Here is a 14,857-nt window from a genome sequence, read left to right on the forward strand (position 1 = left end):
TGAATGTTGAGTTTTAAGCCAACTTTTTCACTCTCTTCTTTCACTTTCATCAAGAGGCTTTTGAGTTCCTCTTCACTTTCTGCCATAAGGGTGGTGTCATCTGCATATTTGAGGTTATTGATATTTCTCCTGGCAATCTTGATTCTAGCTTGTGCTTCTTCCAGTCCAGTGTTTCTCATGATGTACTCTGCATATAAGTTAAATAAGCAGGGTGACAATATACAGCCTTGCTGTATCCTTTTTGTATTTGGATCCAGTCTGTTGTTCCATGACCAGTTCTAACTGTTGCTTCCTGACCTGCATACAGATTTCTCAAGAGACAGTTCAGGTGGTCTGGTATTTCCATCTCTTTCAGAATTTTCCACAGTTTATTGTGATCCACACAGTCAAAGGCTTTGGCATAGTCAATAAAGCAGAAATAGATGTTTTTCTGGAACTCTGTAGCTTTTTCCATGACCCAGCGGATGTTGGCATCCAGAAGGACCCCATGCCCGAAGGGCGGCAGCCAAGAGGAGTTACCTCACGTCCAAAGTCATGGAGTGTTTAGAAGTGTGTTATTTCCAAGTATCTGGGGATTTTTCAGGCATATTTCTGGTGTTGATTTTCAGTTTAATTATATCATGGTCACTAAACATTATTTAGTTAAGTCTAAAAAGATTTCTTAAAGTTTGTTTTATAACCCAGGACATGGTTTGTTTTGGTGAATGTTTCATGTGCATTTGAAAAGAATGTGTATTCTTCTGTTATTGAATGGAGTGATGTATCATATCAGATCCTATTGTTGATAATGTACAGTTCTTCTAAACATTGCTAAATTTTCATATACTTCTTTTCATTTCTGTGAGAGGAGTGTTGATGTTTCTAATTGTAAATGTGGATTTGTCCGTCTCTTCATTTCTGTGAATTTTCTTCTTCATATATTTGAGAGCCTGTGTTAGCTACATACGTTTATAAGATTCTTATATATTCTTGTTGACTAGATCTTTTTAACATAGTGTAGTGTCCTTTATGGGAGAAGGCAATGGCACCCCACTACAGTACTCTTGCCTGGAAAATCCCATGCGCAGAGCAGCCGGGTAGGCTGCAGTCCATGGGGTCGCCAAGAGTCAGACACGACTGAGCGACTTCACTTTGACTTTTCACTTTCATGCATTGGAGAAGGAAATGGCAACCCACTCCAGTGTTCTTGCCTGGAGAATCCCAGGGACGAGGGAGCCTGCTGGGCTGCCGTCTATGGGGCCGCACAGAGTTGGACTCGACTGAAGCGACTTAGCAGCAGCAGCAGCAGCAGTGTCCTTTATACCTAGTGATTTGTTTTTTCTTGCTTGGTAGTCAACTTTGTCTTTTATTCATATAGTCTCTCCAGCTTTCTTTTGATAGGTGTTTTCATGGTATATATTCTAACCTCATTTTACTTTCAACTTTCCTATGTCACTGTATTAAAAGTGGGTTTTTTGGTAGACAGATTATAATTTGTCTTGTTTTCAACATAACCTGAGAATTATGTTTTTCAGTTGTTACATTTAGGCAATTTATGTTTAGCATAACTATTGATATGTTTACATATAAGTTTACCATTTTAATATTTATTCTCTGCTTGTTTCTTTTTATACATTTCTTTGTTTCTCCTTTGCTGCCATCTTTCGGATTATTTGAATGTTTGATTACTATTTTCTTTTTCTTGTAATTAATTTATTTTTTAACTGAAGGATAATTGCTTTACAGAATTTTGTTGTTTCCTGTCAAACCTCAACATAAATCAGCTATAGGTATACATATATCCTCTCCCTTTTGAACCTTCCTCCCATCTTCCTCCCCATCCCACCCCTCTAGGTTGATACAGAGCCCCTGTTTGAGTTTCCTGAAACATACAGAAAATTCCCCTTGGCCATCTATTTTATATATAGTAATGTAAGTTTCTATGTTACTCTTTCCCTACATCTCACCCTCTCCACTCCTCTCCCCATGTCCATAAATCTGTTCTCTATATCTGTTTCTCCATTGCTGCCCTGCAAATAAATTCTTTGGTACCATTTTTCTAGTTTCTGTATATATATGTGTTAGTATATGATATTTATCTTTCTCTTTCTGACTCACTTCACTCTATAATAGGCTCTAGGTTCATCCACTTATTAGAACTGACTCACATGAGTTCCTTTTTATGGCTGGATAGTATTCCATTGTGTATATGTACCACAACTTCTTTATCCATTCATCTGTTGATGGACCTCTAGGTTGTTTCCATGTTCTAGCTATTGTAAATAGTGCTGCAATGAACAATGAGATACATGTGCCTTTTTCAATTTTGATTTCCTCAGGGTTTATGCCTAGGAGTGGGATTGCTGGATTGTATGGTGGTTTTAGTCCTAGTTTTTTAAGGAATCTCTATACAGTCTTCCATAGTGGCTGTTATCAATTTACATTCCCACCAACTGTGCAAGAGCATTCCCTTTTCTCCACACACTCTCCAGCATTTATTATTTGTACACTTTTTTATGATGGCCATTCTGACTGGTGTGAGGTGATACCTCATTGTAGTTTTGATTTGCATTTCTCTCATAATGAGCAATGTTGAGCATCTTTTCGTGTGTTTGTTGGCAGATGGCTAACAAAGGTCGCATTTCTTCTTTAGAGAAATGTCTGTTTAGGTCTTTTTCCCACTTTTTAATTGGGTTGTTTGTTTTTCTGGTATTGAGTTGTATAAGCTGCTTGTGTATTTTGAGAATTAATCCCCTTTCATTATTTCATTTGTTATTATTTTCTTCCATTCTGAATGTTGTCTTTTAACCTTGCTTACAGTTTCCTTTGCTATGTAAAAGCTTTTAAGTTTAATCAGGTCCCACTTGTTTACTTTTGTTTTTATTTCCGTTACTCTAGGAGGTGGGTCATATAGGATCTTGCTTTGATTTATGTCATTGAGTGACTATGACATAGTAATGACATAGAATTTTCCTATGTTTTCCTCTAAGAGTTTTATAGTTTCTTGTCTCACATTTAGGTCTTCCTATGTTTTCCTCTAAGAGTTTTATAGTTTCTTGTCTCACATTTAGGTCTTTAATCCATTTCTAGTTTATCTTTGTGTATGGTGTTAGGAAGTGGTCTAATGTCATTCTTTTACATGTAGCTGTCCAGTTTTCCCAGCACCATTTATTGAAGAGGCTGTCTTTGCCCCATTGTATATTCTTGCCTCCTTTGTCAAAAATAAGGTACCCATAGGTGCGTGGGTTTGTTTTTGGGCTTTCTATCTTGTTCCATTGGTCTATATTTCTGTTTTTATGCCAGTACCGTACTGTCTTGATGACTGTAGCTTTATAGTGTAATTTGATGACAGGAAAGTTGATTTCTACAACTCCATTGTTTAGGATCAGAATCAGGGTAGTTCACGGCTAGGGCAGCAGGAAATATAGTTCTCTAGAAGGGTATGGCTATCAGTATTGGCCAGTACACTACAGTATTCTTGCCTGGAGAACCCCCCTGACAGAGAAGCCTGGCAGGCCATAGTCTACAGGGTCACAAAGAGCCGGACACAGCAGAAGACCCCCCGCATGCATAGATGCAAGACTTTTTTTTTTGCCTGTGGCAGCTCTGCCCCAGTGAGGGTTGAGTGTGAAGGTGGCACGGCTGTTTGGGTCATGGGGACCCTGGTGGTGCCAAGTGTGCAGGGACACGGACTGCCTCAGCTGCAGAAGTTATGGCCCTATCAGTGTCTTTTTTGGAGCCTCCGGTAGCTGGTGATCAGAAGGCCTCTTTGGTGTTTCTCCGTAGTTCCACCCATTCAGGCACTTAGAGGGCTCCTGTGCCTGGGGTCCTTTTCTGTTGTTCAGTTTGTCAGGCATATAGAGAGTCCCTCCTGGCTGGGGTCCTACCCTGTAGTTTGGTGTGTCAGGCACTTGATGGGCCAGGCTCTGTACTGTTCTGCTGCTAATGGTGGCCTATGGGGAGAGAGAGGCTATGGTGATGACTCCATGCCCTATGCTTGACTCAGCAGTATGGCCTTGCTTCCATGGCTTTCTGGCTTTTCTCCACAGGCATTTCCCACCACAGTCTCCTCCCTCACATCCCCTTGGTCCATCTCTCCAGTCAAGAGCAGCCCTGCCCTGGGATTGCTCCACAGTCCCTAAGCTCCAGCTCCCAGCTGCTGCCCCTTCTAGGGGACCTGCATCCTTGTCTGGGGTATGTATGGCTGCAGCAAGAACTGTCTGATTCTCATTCCATTTAGGCTGCCACAGATCAGCTATTTCACTCTCAGCCTTAAATGTTTCTCCTCTGACTCAGACAGTTGCCTTGATGTGGGGATCGGACCCCTGCTTCACTTCCCCCACCCACCAAGGGCAGGTCCAGTCCTTGTAACACTCCTGTTTTTCCTCCTAGTTCCTCCATCCGCCCGAGTTTTGCGTGATTCTATATATTCTTCTCTGCTGCTCGGCTACTCCTGTCTGCTCTCAGCTGGTGTTCTGCATGCACTTCTGTGTCTGAAGGTGTATTCCTGATGTATCCATGGAGAGAGATATACTCCATGTCTACCTACTCCTCTGCATCTTGTTTTCTAGTATTTCATTTTTATTGTATTTCTTTATATAATTAGTTTAGTTGTTGCTTTAGGGATTGAGATCTTTGTTTCCTGAATATAGTAGAATTACAACAACAACAAAAAATGTTTGACTTAAACCTAACCATGTAATTTTTCATGGCTGTCTTCTTTTTCTCCCATGTTTAATGCAGTGGACATTTTTACCTTTTATTATTTGCTAAATGGCTTGAAAATGGGCCTGAAATTTGATTTATCGTTCAGAAGAAATTCTTGAAAAGATGAATAATTAAAGTAGTTATGTTTTTGTAATTAAATGAATTACAGTACAGGTAGATATTTGAGATAATTATACCTCTATATATGCCTATACTATTCTTATTTTATGTTCTTTAGAGTATAGTAAAATGGTGTAAAAACTGAGATAATAATAGTAATAAAAATTTATTCCCGTCACTCTAATTTCATGTTCTAAGTATTATTATATTTAATCTCCTTAATAAATGAGATGGTTTATTTTGGTTTTATTGATAAGAGGTAATGTGCCTCAGCAAAGTATTTTGTCCAAGACCACACTCTTAACTTGTAGTGAAATTTGAATTCAGACTCAGGTCTATTTGACTTTAAAATTCATGTTTTACCATTAGTCTAATCATTGATTCCACAGATATTTTTGAATACTTACTATGTGTCAGGTACCATATTGTTTCTGATTGAAAGTCAACATGATCTCTGCCCATATGATACTTCGTCTGTTGTGGATGAGATAGCTATTAAACAAATATAATAAAAATATAATGTGTAGTTATAGTAAATGCATTGAGGGAGAAGGAAAAGTTGTGATGAGAACTGAAAACATGGGAATGTAGATTCTTTGTAGAAGTAACATTGAGGGCAGGAGGAGAAGGAGGTAACAGAGGAGGAGACGGTTGGATGGCATCACTAACTCAATGGACATGAGTTTGAGCAAACTTTGGGAGATAGTGAAGGACAGGGAAGCCTGGCATGCAGCAGTGCATGGGGTCACAAATAGTTGGACCCGACAAAGCCAGTGAACAACATCAATAGAAGTAACATTAAGAAATAAGGATCCAATATTGATGGTAGTTAGCAAAGAGTAGGAGGAAAAGCTGTATCGTCAGAGAGAAAAAGATATCCCAAGGCGTTGGGCGGGTGAAAGGAGAAAAAGTTCTCAGAACTGAAACAAGGCCAGAGTGGCTGAAGAATAGTATTGTAACAGTCTTTGAATATGAGATGAGGCTCATGAGAGAGGCAAGGTTCAGTTTATCTAGGACTTTGTAGGCCATGCTAAGTTGGTTAATTAATGATTGCCTTGGAAATTTTCCTCCTTAAAAAAGGCCATTTAGAATGTAAGGCATTTGTAAGATGAAAACTACCTACTTCCATGAATTAGTTGATGGATATAGCTGGTATCTCTTTATCTCAGAGCAAGGTAGTCAATCCTAAGAATCCAGCATCACTTGCTTATCTGTCTGCCTTGGACTCTGTGGTATCTTAGGTTTTTCTGATAAAAGAAATTGAGATTTTTTTTTCCAATGGTTAATAGGTTTTATTGTATTGGTTAAAATAATACTAAAAGAACCATACATTTAGAATGTAATGTGAACATTGCACTTGAAAGATTTTTCTCAACTTCAGACATGCTGTAAATCAAACATGACCTGCTGCTCTTCTTCATTTTAGCTCTTTTTAATGACCATTGAAATACACCATCTTTCAGTGTTTCCTTCAAATTTCTAATGTTTAAACACATTTTTATATCTTTCTCAGTCTGAGGGAAAAGGCCATACCAATGCTGGGGATGCAATATACGAGGTGGTGAGTCTACAGCGAGAGTCTGAGAAGGAGGATCCAGTCACTCCTACTAGTGGAGGGGGCCCATTGTCACCCCAGGAGGATGAAGCAGAAGAGGGTAAGAAATGAAACTTACTCAGTTTCTTCTCTTTACGTAGCTGCTTTACTTGTATCCTCACAGATGTGTGTGTGTGTGTGCGTGCATGCGTCTCTCTCTAAGCGGTAGGGGGAGGAGTGGTGTTTCTTCATAGTCTCTGCTACTTTTAGACTAGATTCTACTAGATGCAGAAGAGAATTTGGTCCATTTGGTTCCTTGGTTGTGTACTCCTAAGTGCAACTTACACAATTATTTATATTTGACAGCTTAACTTTGCTGTCTTGCACGTTTGAAGTGTTTAATGAAAAGTTTCAAATTCTCCTAAGCATTTTTAGAATTTCAGTGGTTAATGTCATGTCCTACTCCTCACTTGACATGATTCAGTTTTGATTTGTTTATTGTTGTTGCCTTATCATTTACCATTCACTTTTTTGAAACACTAGCAGTTATCTGCTTTGTTTACTGCATGAATCCTGCTGAAAGTTGCTAACCAACCTCTTGAGAGTCATACTTCATTTGGCTCTGTGCTGAGTAGTTTTTATAGAAACTAGAGCTAAATGATGGATCTTTACTTTTAACCTTTATATTATCTGCTTATAGGATAGGGTTTATTAAAAGAAAGTTTCTTTATATCATCCTTGCCATCTGTTTATCCTTCTTGTCAAGATTCTATTCAAATCTGTTGCCCTTTCTAATATTGGGTTATTTGTCTTCTTGTTGATTTTTAAGCTTTCTTTAAATACACTGGTAAAGGTCCTTTACCTGGAGGAGGAAATGTCAACCTACTCCAGTATTTTTGACTGGAAAATCCCTATGGACAGAAGAGCCTGGCAGGCTGTATAGTCCGTTGGGTCGCCAAGAGTTGGACACGACTGAAGCGATTTAACACATACAAAGGTCCTTTATTGGATGTGTTTTACAGATATTTTCTTCCACTCTGTAGTTTGCCTTTTCACTTTCTGAACAATGTCTTTTGAGAAACGAAAGATTAATTTTTGTGGAGTTGAATTTGTCAATTTCTTTCTTCTTTTTTTTTTTTTGCTGTGCCCTGTGTCTTGTGGGACCTTAGTTCTCTGACTAGGGATTGAACCTGGACTGCCCGCAGTAGAAGTGCAGAGTCCTAACCACTGAACTGCCAGGGAATTCCCTGTCAGGTTTTTTTTTTTTCCCCCATTAATGATGTGTCTGTGAACCATTTAAATTTTTACATGTAGTTGGAAGTAGAGTTCTGTTTGTTTTTTCACTCAGAAAACATTTATTATCTCATGGTTTCTGTGAGTCATGAATTATGCTTGTCTGGTCAGTTGTGGCTTCATGTTTATTATGGAGAGTCAGATATTATTTGGGGGATTTAGTTATTTGAAGATGACATTGATGGGGCTGGAAGCTTGAGGAAGCTTCCAGGGGGCTGATTCAGAATAGCTGCCAAAATGATGCTGGCAGTTGGCCAAGATACTTCACTTTCTCTCCACATAGGCCTCCCACTAGTGCTGCTTGGGTGTCTGTGTGGTACAACGGTGAGCTCTCCCCAGACGGCAGTCCAGGGAACTAAGGTGGAAGTTGCAATGCCTTTTATATCTTAGCCTTGGAGTCACAGAATATCACTTCCATAGTATTTATCTGCTTTGTGGTATACAATGTAGTTGCTATTTAATAGACTTACCATGCATTTTGTCTGACATATTATTACTCCATGCCATTCAAGTCTTGGAAGGGTATTTTTTGATCCAGTGAAAATTTAGGGCTCATGAGGTTTGAAAGTTGTGTAGATGTGCAGTGTAAGGGAAGAGCCATTTACTTATGGAAAATAACATAATTAGAAAACTGATACATTTAGAAGTAAATGGCAAACTAAATGATCCCAATTTTGACTTGTTATTAATCAACAAAATGTTTGGAGACATTCACTGGCAGGATCTGAAAGTACTGTACGAAATATTCGAAGGCCATCATATTCTAGTCTTAGCAAGAGAGCTAACTTGGGCTCCAAATTCATTTTTGATGCAGCCCTTTTGACAAAGTTCGTTCTGCGCAGGTGCGTCAAAATGGCTGCCTCAGCATATAAGGAACAAGGGGCAGAAGAGATGTGAGAATATTCCTGTGGTAAAAGCAACGAGGCTTATAGCTGAACTGGATGTCATGGGCAGCAGAAAGAAGAGAATGAAGGGACAGAATCATAGATTAAATCTAGGTTTCTAGGTTAGGTGACTGGATGATGTTGATGCCAGCAAACAAGATAAGAATACCTGGGAAGAGTGGGTGTGGGATTGGGGTATGATACATTCAGTTTCAGATAGTGATGGATTTGAACTCACTGTGGAACATTGAAGTACAGCTATTTTTCAGTGATTAGAAATGGTATTATATTGTGAGAGAAGTTTTAACAATTGGAGATAAAGGTTTGAGGGTCATCAGTGTGAAGCAATGATAACTGGCTGAAATTTCTTTGAGAGAAAATGTGGGAGGGGTGGGTTAACATTAGAGTTTTGAGAGATCACTAACATTTCAGGGTCGATGCAGGAAGAGAAAGTCCAACTAAAAGATCTGCAGAAGAAATGATCAGAACAGTAGGAGGAGAACTAAAACAAGGTAGTAATGGACCAAGGAGTGGAGATTCAAAAGGAGAAAATGGTGTTGCAGTACTGACAAATGGAGCAAGGAGATTGAGTATAGTAAGGAACAAGATTGTTCATTGGATTCGGTAAATCTGAGAGGCTACTGGGTACCTCTGCGGGTCATTTTAATAAAGTTGGAAAAGAAGCCTTCTTATACTGGACTGAGGAATGACTAGAGGTGAGAAAGGGATGTTTTAAATACTTTTCAGACTATCTTTTCCAAGAAAGTCAATGGAGAAGAAGAGGAAAGAGCCTGGACTTAAAACATTGAGTTGCATGTGGCCAGAAAAGGGCATTTTTAGGGTGTAAGAGATTTGAGCTCATCTGTAGCAGGGAAGGGAGAGCTAAAAATAGTTACCCACCCCACACTTAAGGGTGCAGTTTCCTAGCAGGCTTCCTGTGTCTTTATAAATGCTGTTTACTCTGCTTAGAGACTCTTTCTACTTAAGGCCACCTGAGTAAGCTCTTCAACAAAGACATGTTAACAGTCAAAAGAAAATAGTGATTTTAGTATATAGGCAGTTTCCATACTTAGCAATGTTTAAAAATATTTTCTATGATATTTTTTAGTAGGTTGCTTAGGCAAATTATGTTTAAAATGTATTCAATGCAGGAATGGCTTGAGTGAAAAGCTTGACAAAACTGCTTATGAAAAAGCAGTCATAAATATCAATAAAATGGTCAAAAAACGGGCAGTGAAGGACTTGAGAAGGTGATCAAATTGTATAAAAATATGGAGAAAAACCACTGAGCCTTGAGTGAGAACTGTGAATGGTGTTTTAGTACTTGAGGCATCTCCTGTTCTGCTCATTCCCACCACTGGTTATAATCATGGTGGTTTTGCTAGGATGGGGCAAGCTGTGAAAACTGGTAGCTTTGCTTTCACCCCTGGAAGGGACTCACTCGATTTGGAGCAAATGTAGAAAAAGCACAAATCTCTGGAACATTATTGGAAACAATAGCGATTTTTTTTTTAATGGCAAAAGAATGTGAAGACCAGTGTTTTATGTAGAATGATGTAATTCTGGTTGGGAAAGAAGAAATCTCCTTCCAAAGGAGATTTAAGGAATGACTGGGCCTCGTTAGTTCTGCATATCACTGGTGGTCTGGGAGGCTGTGTATACATGCAAGGCTGCATACACACTCAGGCAGATTAGAGAGGGTCCTAGCTATTCACAGATATATGCTGGACACGAGGCCTTGCACGTGTACAGCGGTTTTGCTTCTTCTCTGTTCTACGAAGAGAATGTGTTCCAGGTGGAGTAAATGGCCGAAGGCTCATCTTCCCTGTAGGCTTCCCCTGTGAGCAAGTGGCAGCTCCTGGGCTCTGGATCTCAGAATGCAGAATCTACCCTCTCTCTGGTGCTATCATTTCTTGGACTGGATTATTGCAGTACCTCCTAACGGGTCTCCTGCATTCCACCCTTGTTCACTCCCCCTTTGTCTGTGGTTCTGCACTAGCCATAGTCACCCTTTTAAAATTTGTCAGATTACATTTCTTCTCTTCTAAAAATCCTCCATTGGCTTTTCATTTTGCTTGCCAAAGTTCTTTACCATGGTTTACAAAGCCGTATGTGATCTTACTTTCTGATTTTAACCTTTCTGACCTCATTTGCTGTCACTTTGGGCCCCACAAATTCCACCCTTGTCCTTTGCTCTCCTTCACAGTTCAGTTCAGTTCAGTTGCTCAGCCGTGTCCGAATCTTTCCAACCCTGTGAACTGCAGCACGCCAGGCCTCCCTGTCCATCACCAACTCCGGGAGCCTACACAAACTTATGTCCCTTGAGTCGGTGATGCCATCCAACCATCTCATCCTCTGTCGTCCCCTTCTCCTCCTGCCCTCAGTCTTTCCCAGCATCAGGGTCTTTTCAAATGAATCAGCTCTTCACATCAGGTGGCCAAAGTATTGAAGTTTTTCAGCTTCAACATCAGTCCTTCCAATGAACTCCCAGGATCTCTTTTAGGATTGGCCGGTTTGATCTCCTTGCAGTCCAAGGGACTCTCAGGAGTCTTCTCAAACACCACAGTTCAAAGGCATCGATTCTTCAGTGCTCAGCTTTCGTTATAGTCCAACTCTCACATCCATACATGACTACTGGAAAAACCATAGCCTTGACTAGACGGACTTTTGTTGACAAAGTAATGTCTCTGCTTTTGAATATGCTGTCTAGGTTGGTCATAACTTTCCTTCCAAGGAGTAAGCATCTTTTAATTTCACGGCTGCAAACACCATCTGCAGTGATTTTGGAGCCCCCCAAAATAAAGTCAGCTACTGTTTCCACTGTTTGCCCATCTATTTTCCATGAAGTGATGGGACTGGATACTATGAACTTAGTTTTCTGAATGTTGAGCTTTAAGCCAACTTTTTCACTCTCCTCTTTCACTTTCATCAATAGGCTCTTTAGTAGTTCTTCACTTTCTGTGTCCTTCACAGACACTGCTATAATCTGCCTCAGGGCTGTCGCACTTGCTGTTCCCCTTGGAAGGACACCTTGTTTCCTGGATTGACAAATGGGTCTCTCCTTCCTCTTTAATAAGTACCACCTTCTCAGTGAGATTTTTGCCTTCTGAGTAAATAGCATGAATAATAATAAATGAAGGAGTAAATAAAAGTAAATATATTTATCACAAAAATTACAGAATAAATTAATATGTTTTCTTTACATTGCTTCAAGATGATTTCATACTGAGAAAGACTAGAAAAACAGAAGTGACATTTCTGAAATTACACTTGAAAAATGAAAACATAAATAAAATTTTCAATTTCTTATTCTTATATATGTTTTGAATAAGAAGAAGTCACCAGATTTCTATTTTTCCCTAAAAATTTTTACTTCTGTTCTTAACAAGTTTTCACTGTTTGAGATGTCAGCTTGTCTTTTGAAAATCTATTAGCCATCACCCATATTAAAAAAGCTACAGAAATCAGAGTAGGAAGTAATAGTTTCTTTTATAGATGAGACATTTCATACATTTTCAATACACTTTATTATTAGTTCTTTAATTGACATTTCTGTCAACGCAGATATCAAAAGTTAGAGCTGGAGGTGGCATAGAAATGTTTTCCTGCTGGGGGGATTTGGAGTATTCTTTTATTTAATTATTTTCAGCAATTTGCCTGTCAAAGCAAAAGTGGAAGTTCAAGTCACTAAATTGTCTTACCTTAGCTTGTAATTTAACTAAAAAGGGATGCAGACTTTAAAGGACTAAAATTGCTCTTAATTTCCTGGGATAGATCTAAAGTAAAATGAATTAAAGTATCTTTGCATATTTTTCAAATGCTGTTCAAAAAATGAAGTGTGTTAAAGGGAATTAATTTGAATGCAAGGAATCTTTGCAGAAAGTTAGGTCCATCAGTGCAACTGCCATAGGGATTATTTTTAAACAACCTTGTCACCTTTATATACTCCTTCATGTTCTGAATTGTTCCTGCTTTTGAAACTTGAGGTACACTTGATTCTGCTTCATTTGGTTTTCAAGCTGACTTTCTGTTTGTTGACCTCAGACTTGTATTTAGTTCCTTATAACATGGATGGTAAACTATAAGAAGACAATAGATGGCAAATACAGGGTGATTTCCTTTAAGACACATGCCCAAGTAATTGTAAAAGACCAGATTCACAGTAATATGAGGCAAGCTTCACACTTGCTTGTAAACTAAATTTTACTGTAATCTGCGTTTTTTTGTTTTGTATTTAGATTGGTTAAATGCTATCTAGACTAAAATTATTCCCTTTGATCTGAGTGACTGGTAGCTAATACCACTTATAATTCATTTTGTTTGCAGAGCAAAACAGTCTCAAACTCAACTAGAAGTTTATTTTCTTTTAATTTCTTAATTCATAGTCTGATTAAAGATTATAGGCAGCTTTTACTGTAGAAATCAGTTTGGAAATGAGATTTCTTTATATTTGAATGAAAATACAATGGAGAATATAGAAAAGAAATGAGTTTTTTTTTTTAAGAAATACAGTGATCAAAACCTGACAAAGATGCCACAAAAAAAGAAAACTACAGGCCAATATCACTGATGAACATAGATGCAAAAATCCTTAACAAAATTCTAGCAATCAGAATCCAACAACACATTAAAAAGATCATACACCATGATCAAGTGGGCTTTATCCCAGGGATGCAAGGATTCTTCAATATCCGCAAATCAATCAATGTAATACACCACATTAACAAATTGAAAAATAAAAACCATATGATTATCTCAATAGATGCAGAGAAAGCCTTTGACAAAATTCAACATCCATTTATGATAAAAACTCTCCAGAAAGCAGGAATAGAAGGAACATACCTCAACATAATAAAAGCTATATATGACAAACCCACAGCAAACATTATCCTCAATGGTGAAAAATTGAAAGTATTTCCTCTAAAGTCAGGAACAAGACAAGGGTGCCCACTTTCACCATTACTATTCAACATAGTTTTGGAAGTTTTGGCCACAGCAATCAGAGCAGAAAAAGAAATAAAAGGAATCCAAATTGGAAAAGAAGAAGTAAAACTCTCACTATTTGCAGATGACATGATCCTCTACATAGAAAACCCTAAAGACTCCACCAGAAAATTACTAGAGCTAATCAATGACTATAGTAAAGTTGCAGGATATAAAATCAACACACAGAAATCCCTTGCATTCCTATACACTAATAATGAGAAAACAGAGAGAGAAATTAAGGAAACAATTCCATTCACCATTGCAACGGAAAGAATAAAATACTTAGGAATATATCTACCTAAAGAAACTAAAGACCTATATATAGAAAACTATAAAACACTGGTGAAAGAAATCAAAGGGGAAACTAATAGATGGAGAAATATACCATGTTCATGGATTGGAAGAATCAATATAGTGAAAATGAGTATACTACCCAAAGCAATTTATAGATTCAACGCAATCCCTATCAAGCTACCAACAGTATTCTTCACAGAGCTAGAACAAATAATTTCACAATTTGTATGGAAAAACAAAAAACCTCGAATAGCCAAAGCGATCTTGAGAAAGAAGAATGGAACTGGAGGAATCAACCTACCTGACTTCAGGCTCTACTACAAAGCCACAGTTATCAAGACAGTATAGTACTGGCACAAAGACAGAAATATAGATCAATGGAATAAAATAGAAAGCCCAGAGATAAATCCACGCACATATGGACACCTTATCTTTGACAAAGGAGGCAAGAATATACAATGGATTAAAGACAATCTCTTTAACAAGTGGTGCTGGGAAAACTGGTCAACCACTTGTAAAAGAATGAAACTAGACCACTTTCTAACACCATACACAAAAATAAACTCAAAATGGATTAAAGACCTAAACGTAAGACCAGAAACTATAAAACTCCTAGAGGAGAACATAGGCAAAACACTCTCTGACATACATCACAGCAGGATCCTCTATGACCTACCTCCCAGAATATTGGAAATAAAAGCAAAAATAAACAAATGGGACCTAATTAACCTTAAAAGCTTCTGCACATCAAAGGAAACTATTAGCAAGGTGAAAAGACAGCCTTCAGAATGGGAGAAAATAATAGCAAATGAAGCAACTGACAAACAACTAATCTCAAAAATATACAAGCAACTCCTCCAGCTCAACTCCAGAAAAATAAATGACCCAATCAAAAAATGGGCCAAAGAACTAAATAGACATTTCTCCAAAGAAGACATACAGATGGCTAACAAACACATGAAAAGATGCTCAACATCACTCATTATCAGAGAAATGCAAATCAAAACCACTATGAGGTACCATTTCACGCCAGTCAGAATGGCTGCGATCCAAAAGTCTA

At 38.3% G+C, this 14,857-nt stretch overlaps 1 protein-coding gene across 2 annotated transcripts in view; it reads left to right on the forward strand.

Moving 5' to 3' along the window:
* Positions 1-14,857, forward strand: part of RABGAP1L (RAB GTPase activating protein 1-like) — a 680,557-nt gene that overhangs the window by 89,405 nt on the left and 576,295 nt on the right. For both annotated transcript variants that reach the window (XM_010850085.1, XM_010850086.1), the window contains exon 10: positions 6,320-6,461. In XM_010850085.1, the coding sequence (XP_010848387.1) occupies positions 6,320-6,461 (142 nt within the window). The remainder of the gene's footprint in view (positions 1-6,319; positions 6,462-14,857) is intronic.

Source organism: Bison bison, unplaced genomic scaffold (assembly GCF_000754665.1).
Source record: "Bison bison bison isolate TAMUID 2011002044 unplaced genomic scaffold, Bison_UMD1.0 scf7180017864289, whole genome shotgun sequence".
NCBI classification, from domain to species: domain Eukaryota; kingdom Metazoa; phylum Chordata; class Mammalia; order Artiodactyla; family Bovidae; genus Bison; species Bison bison.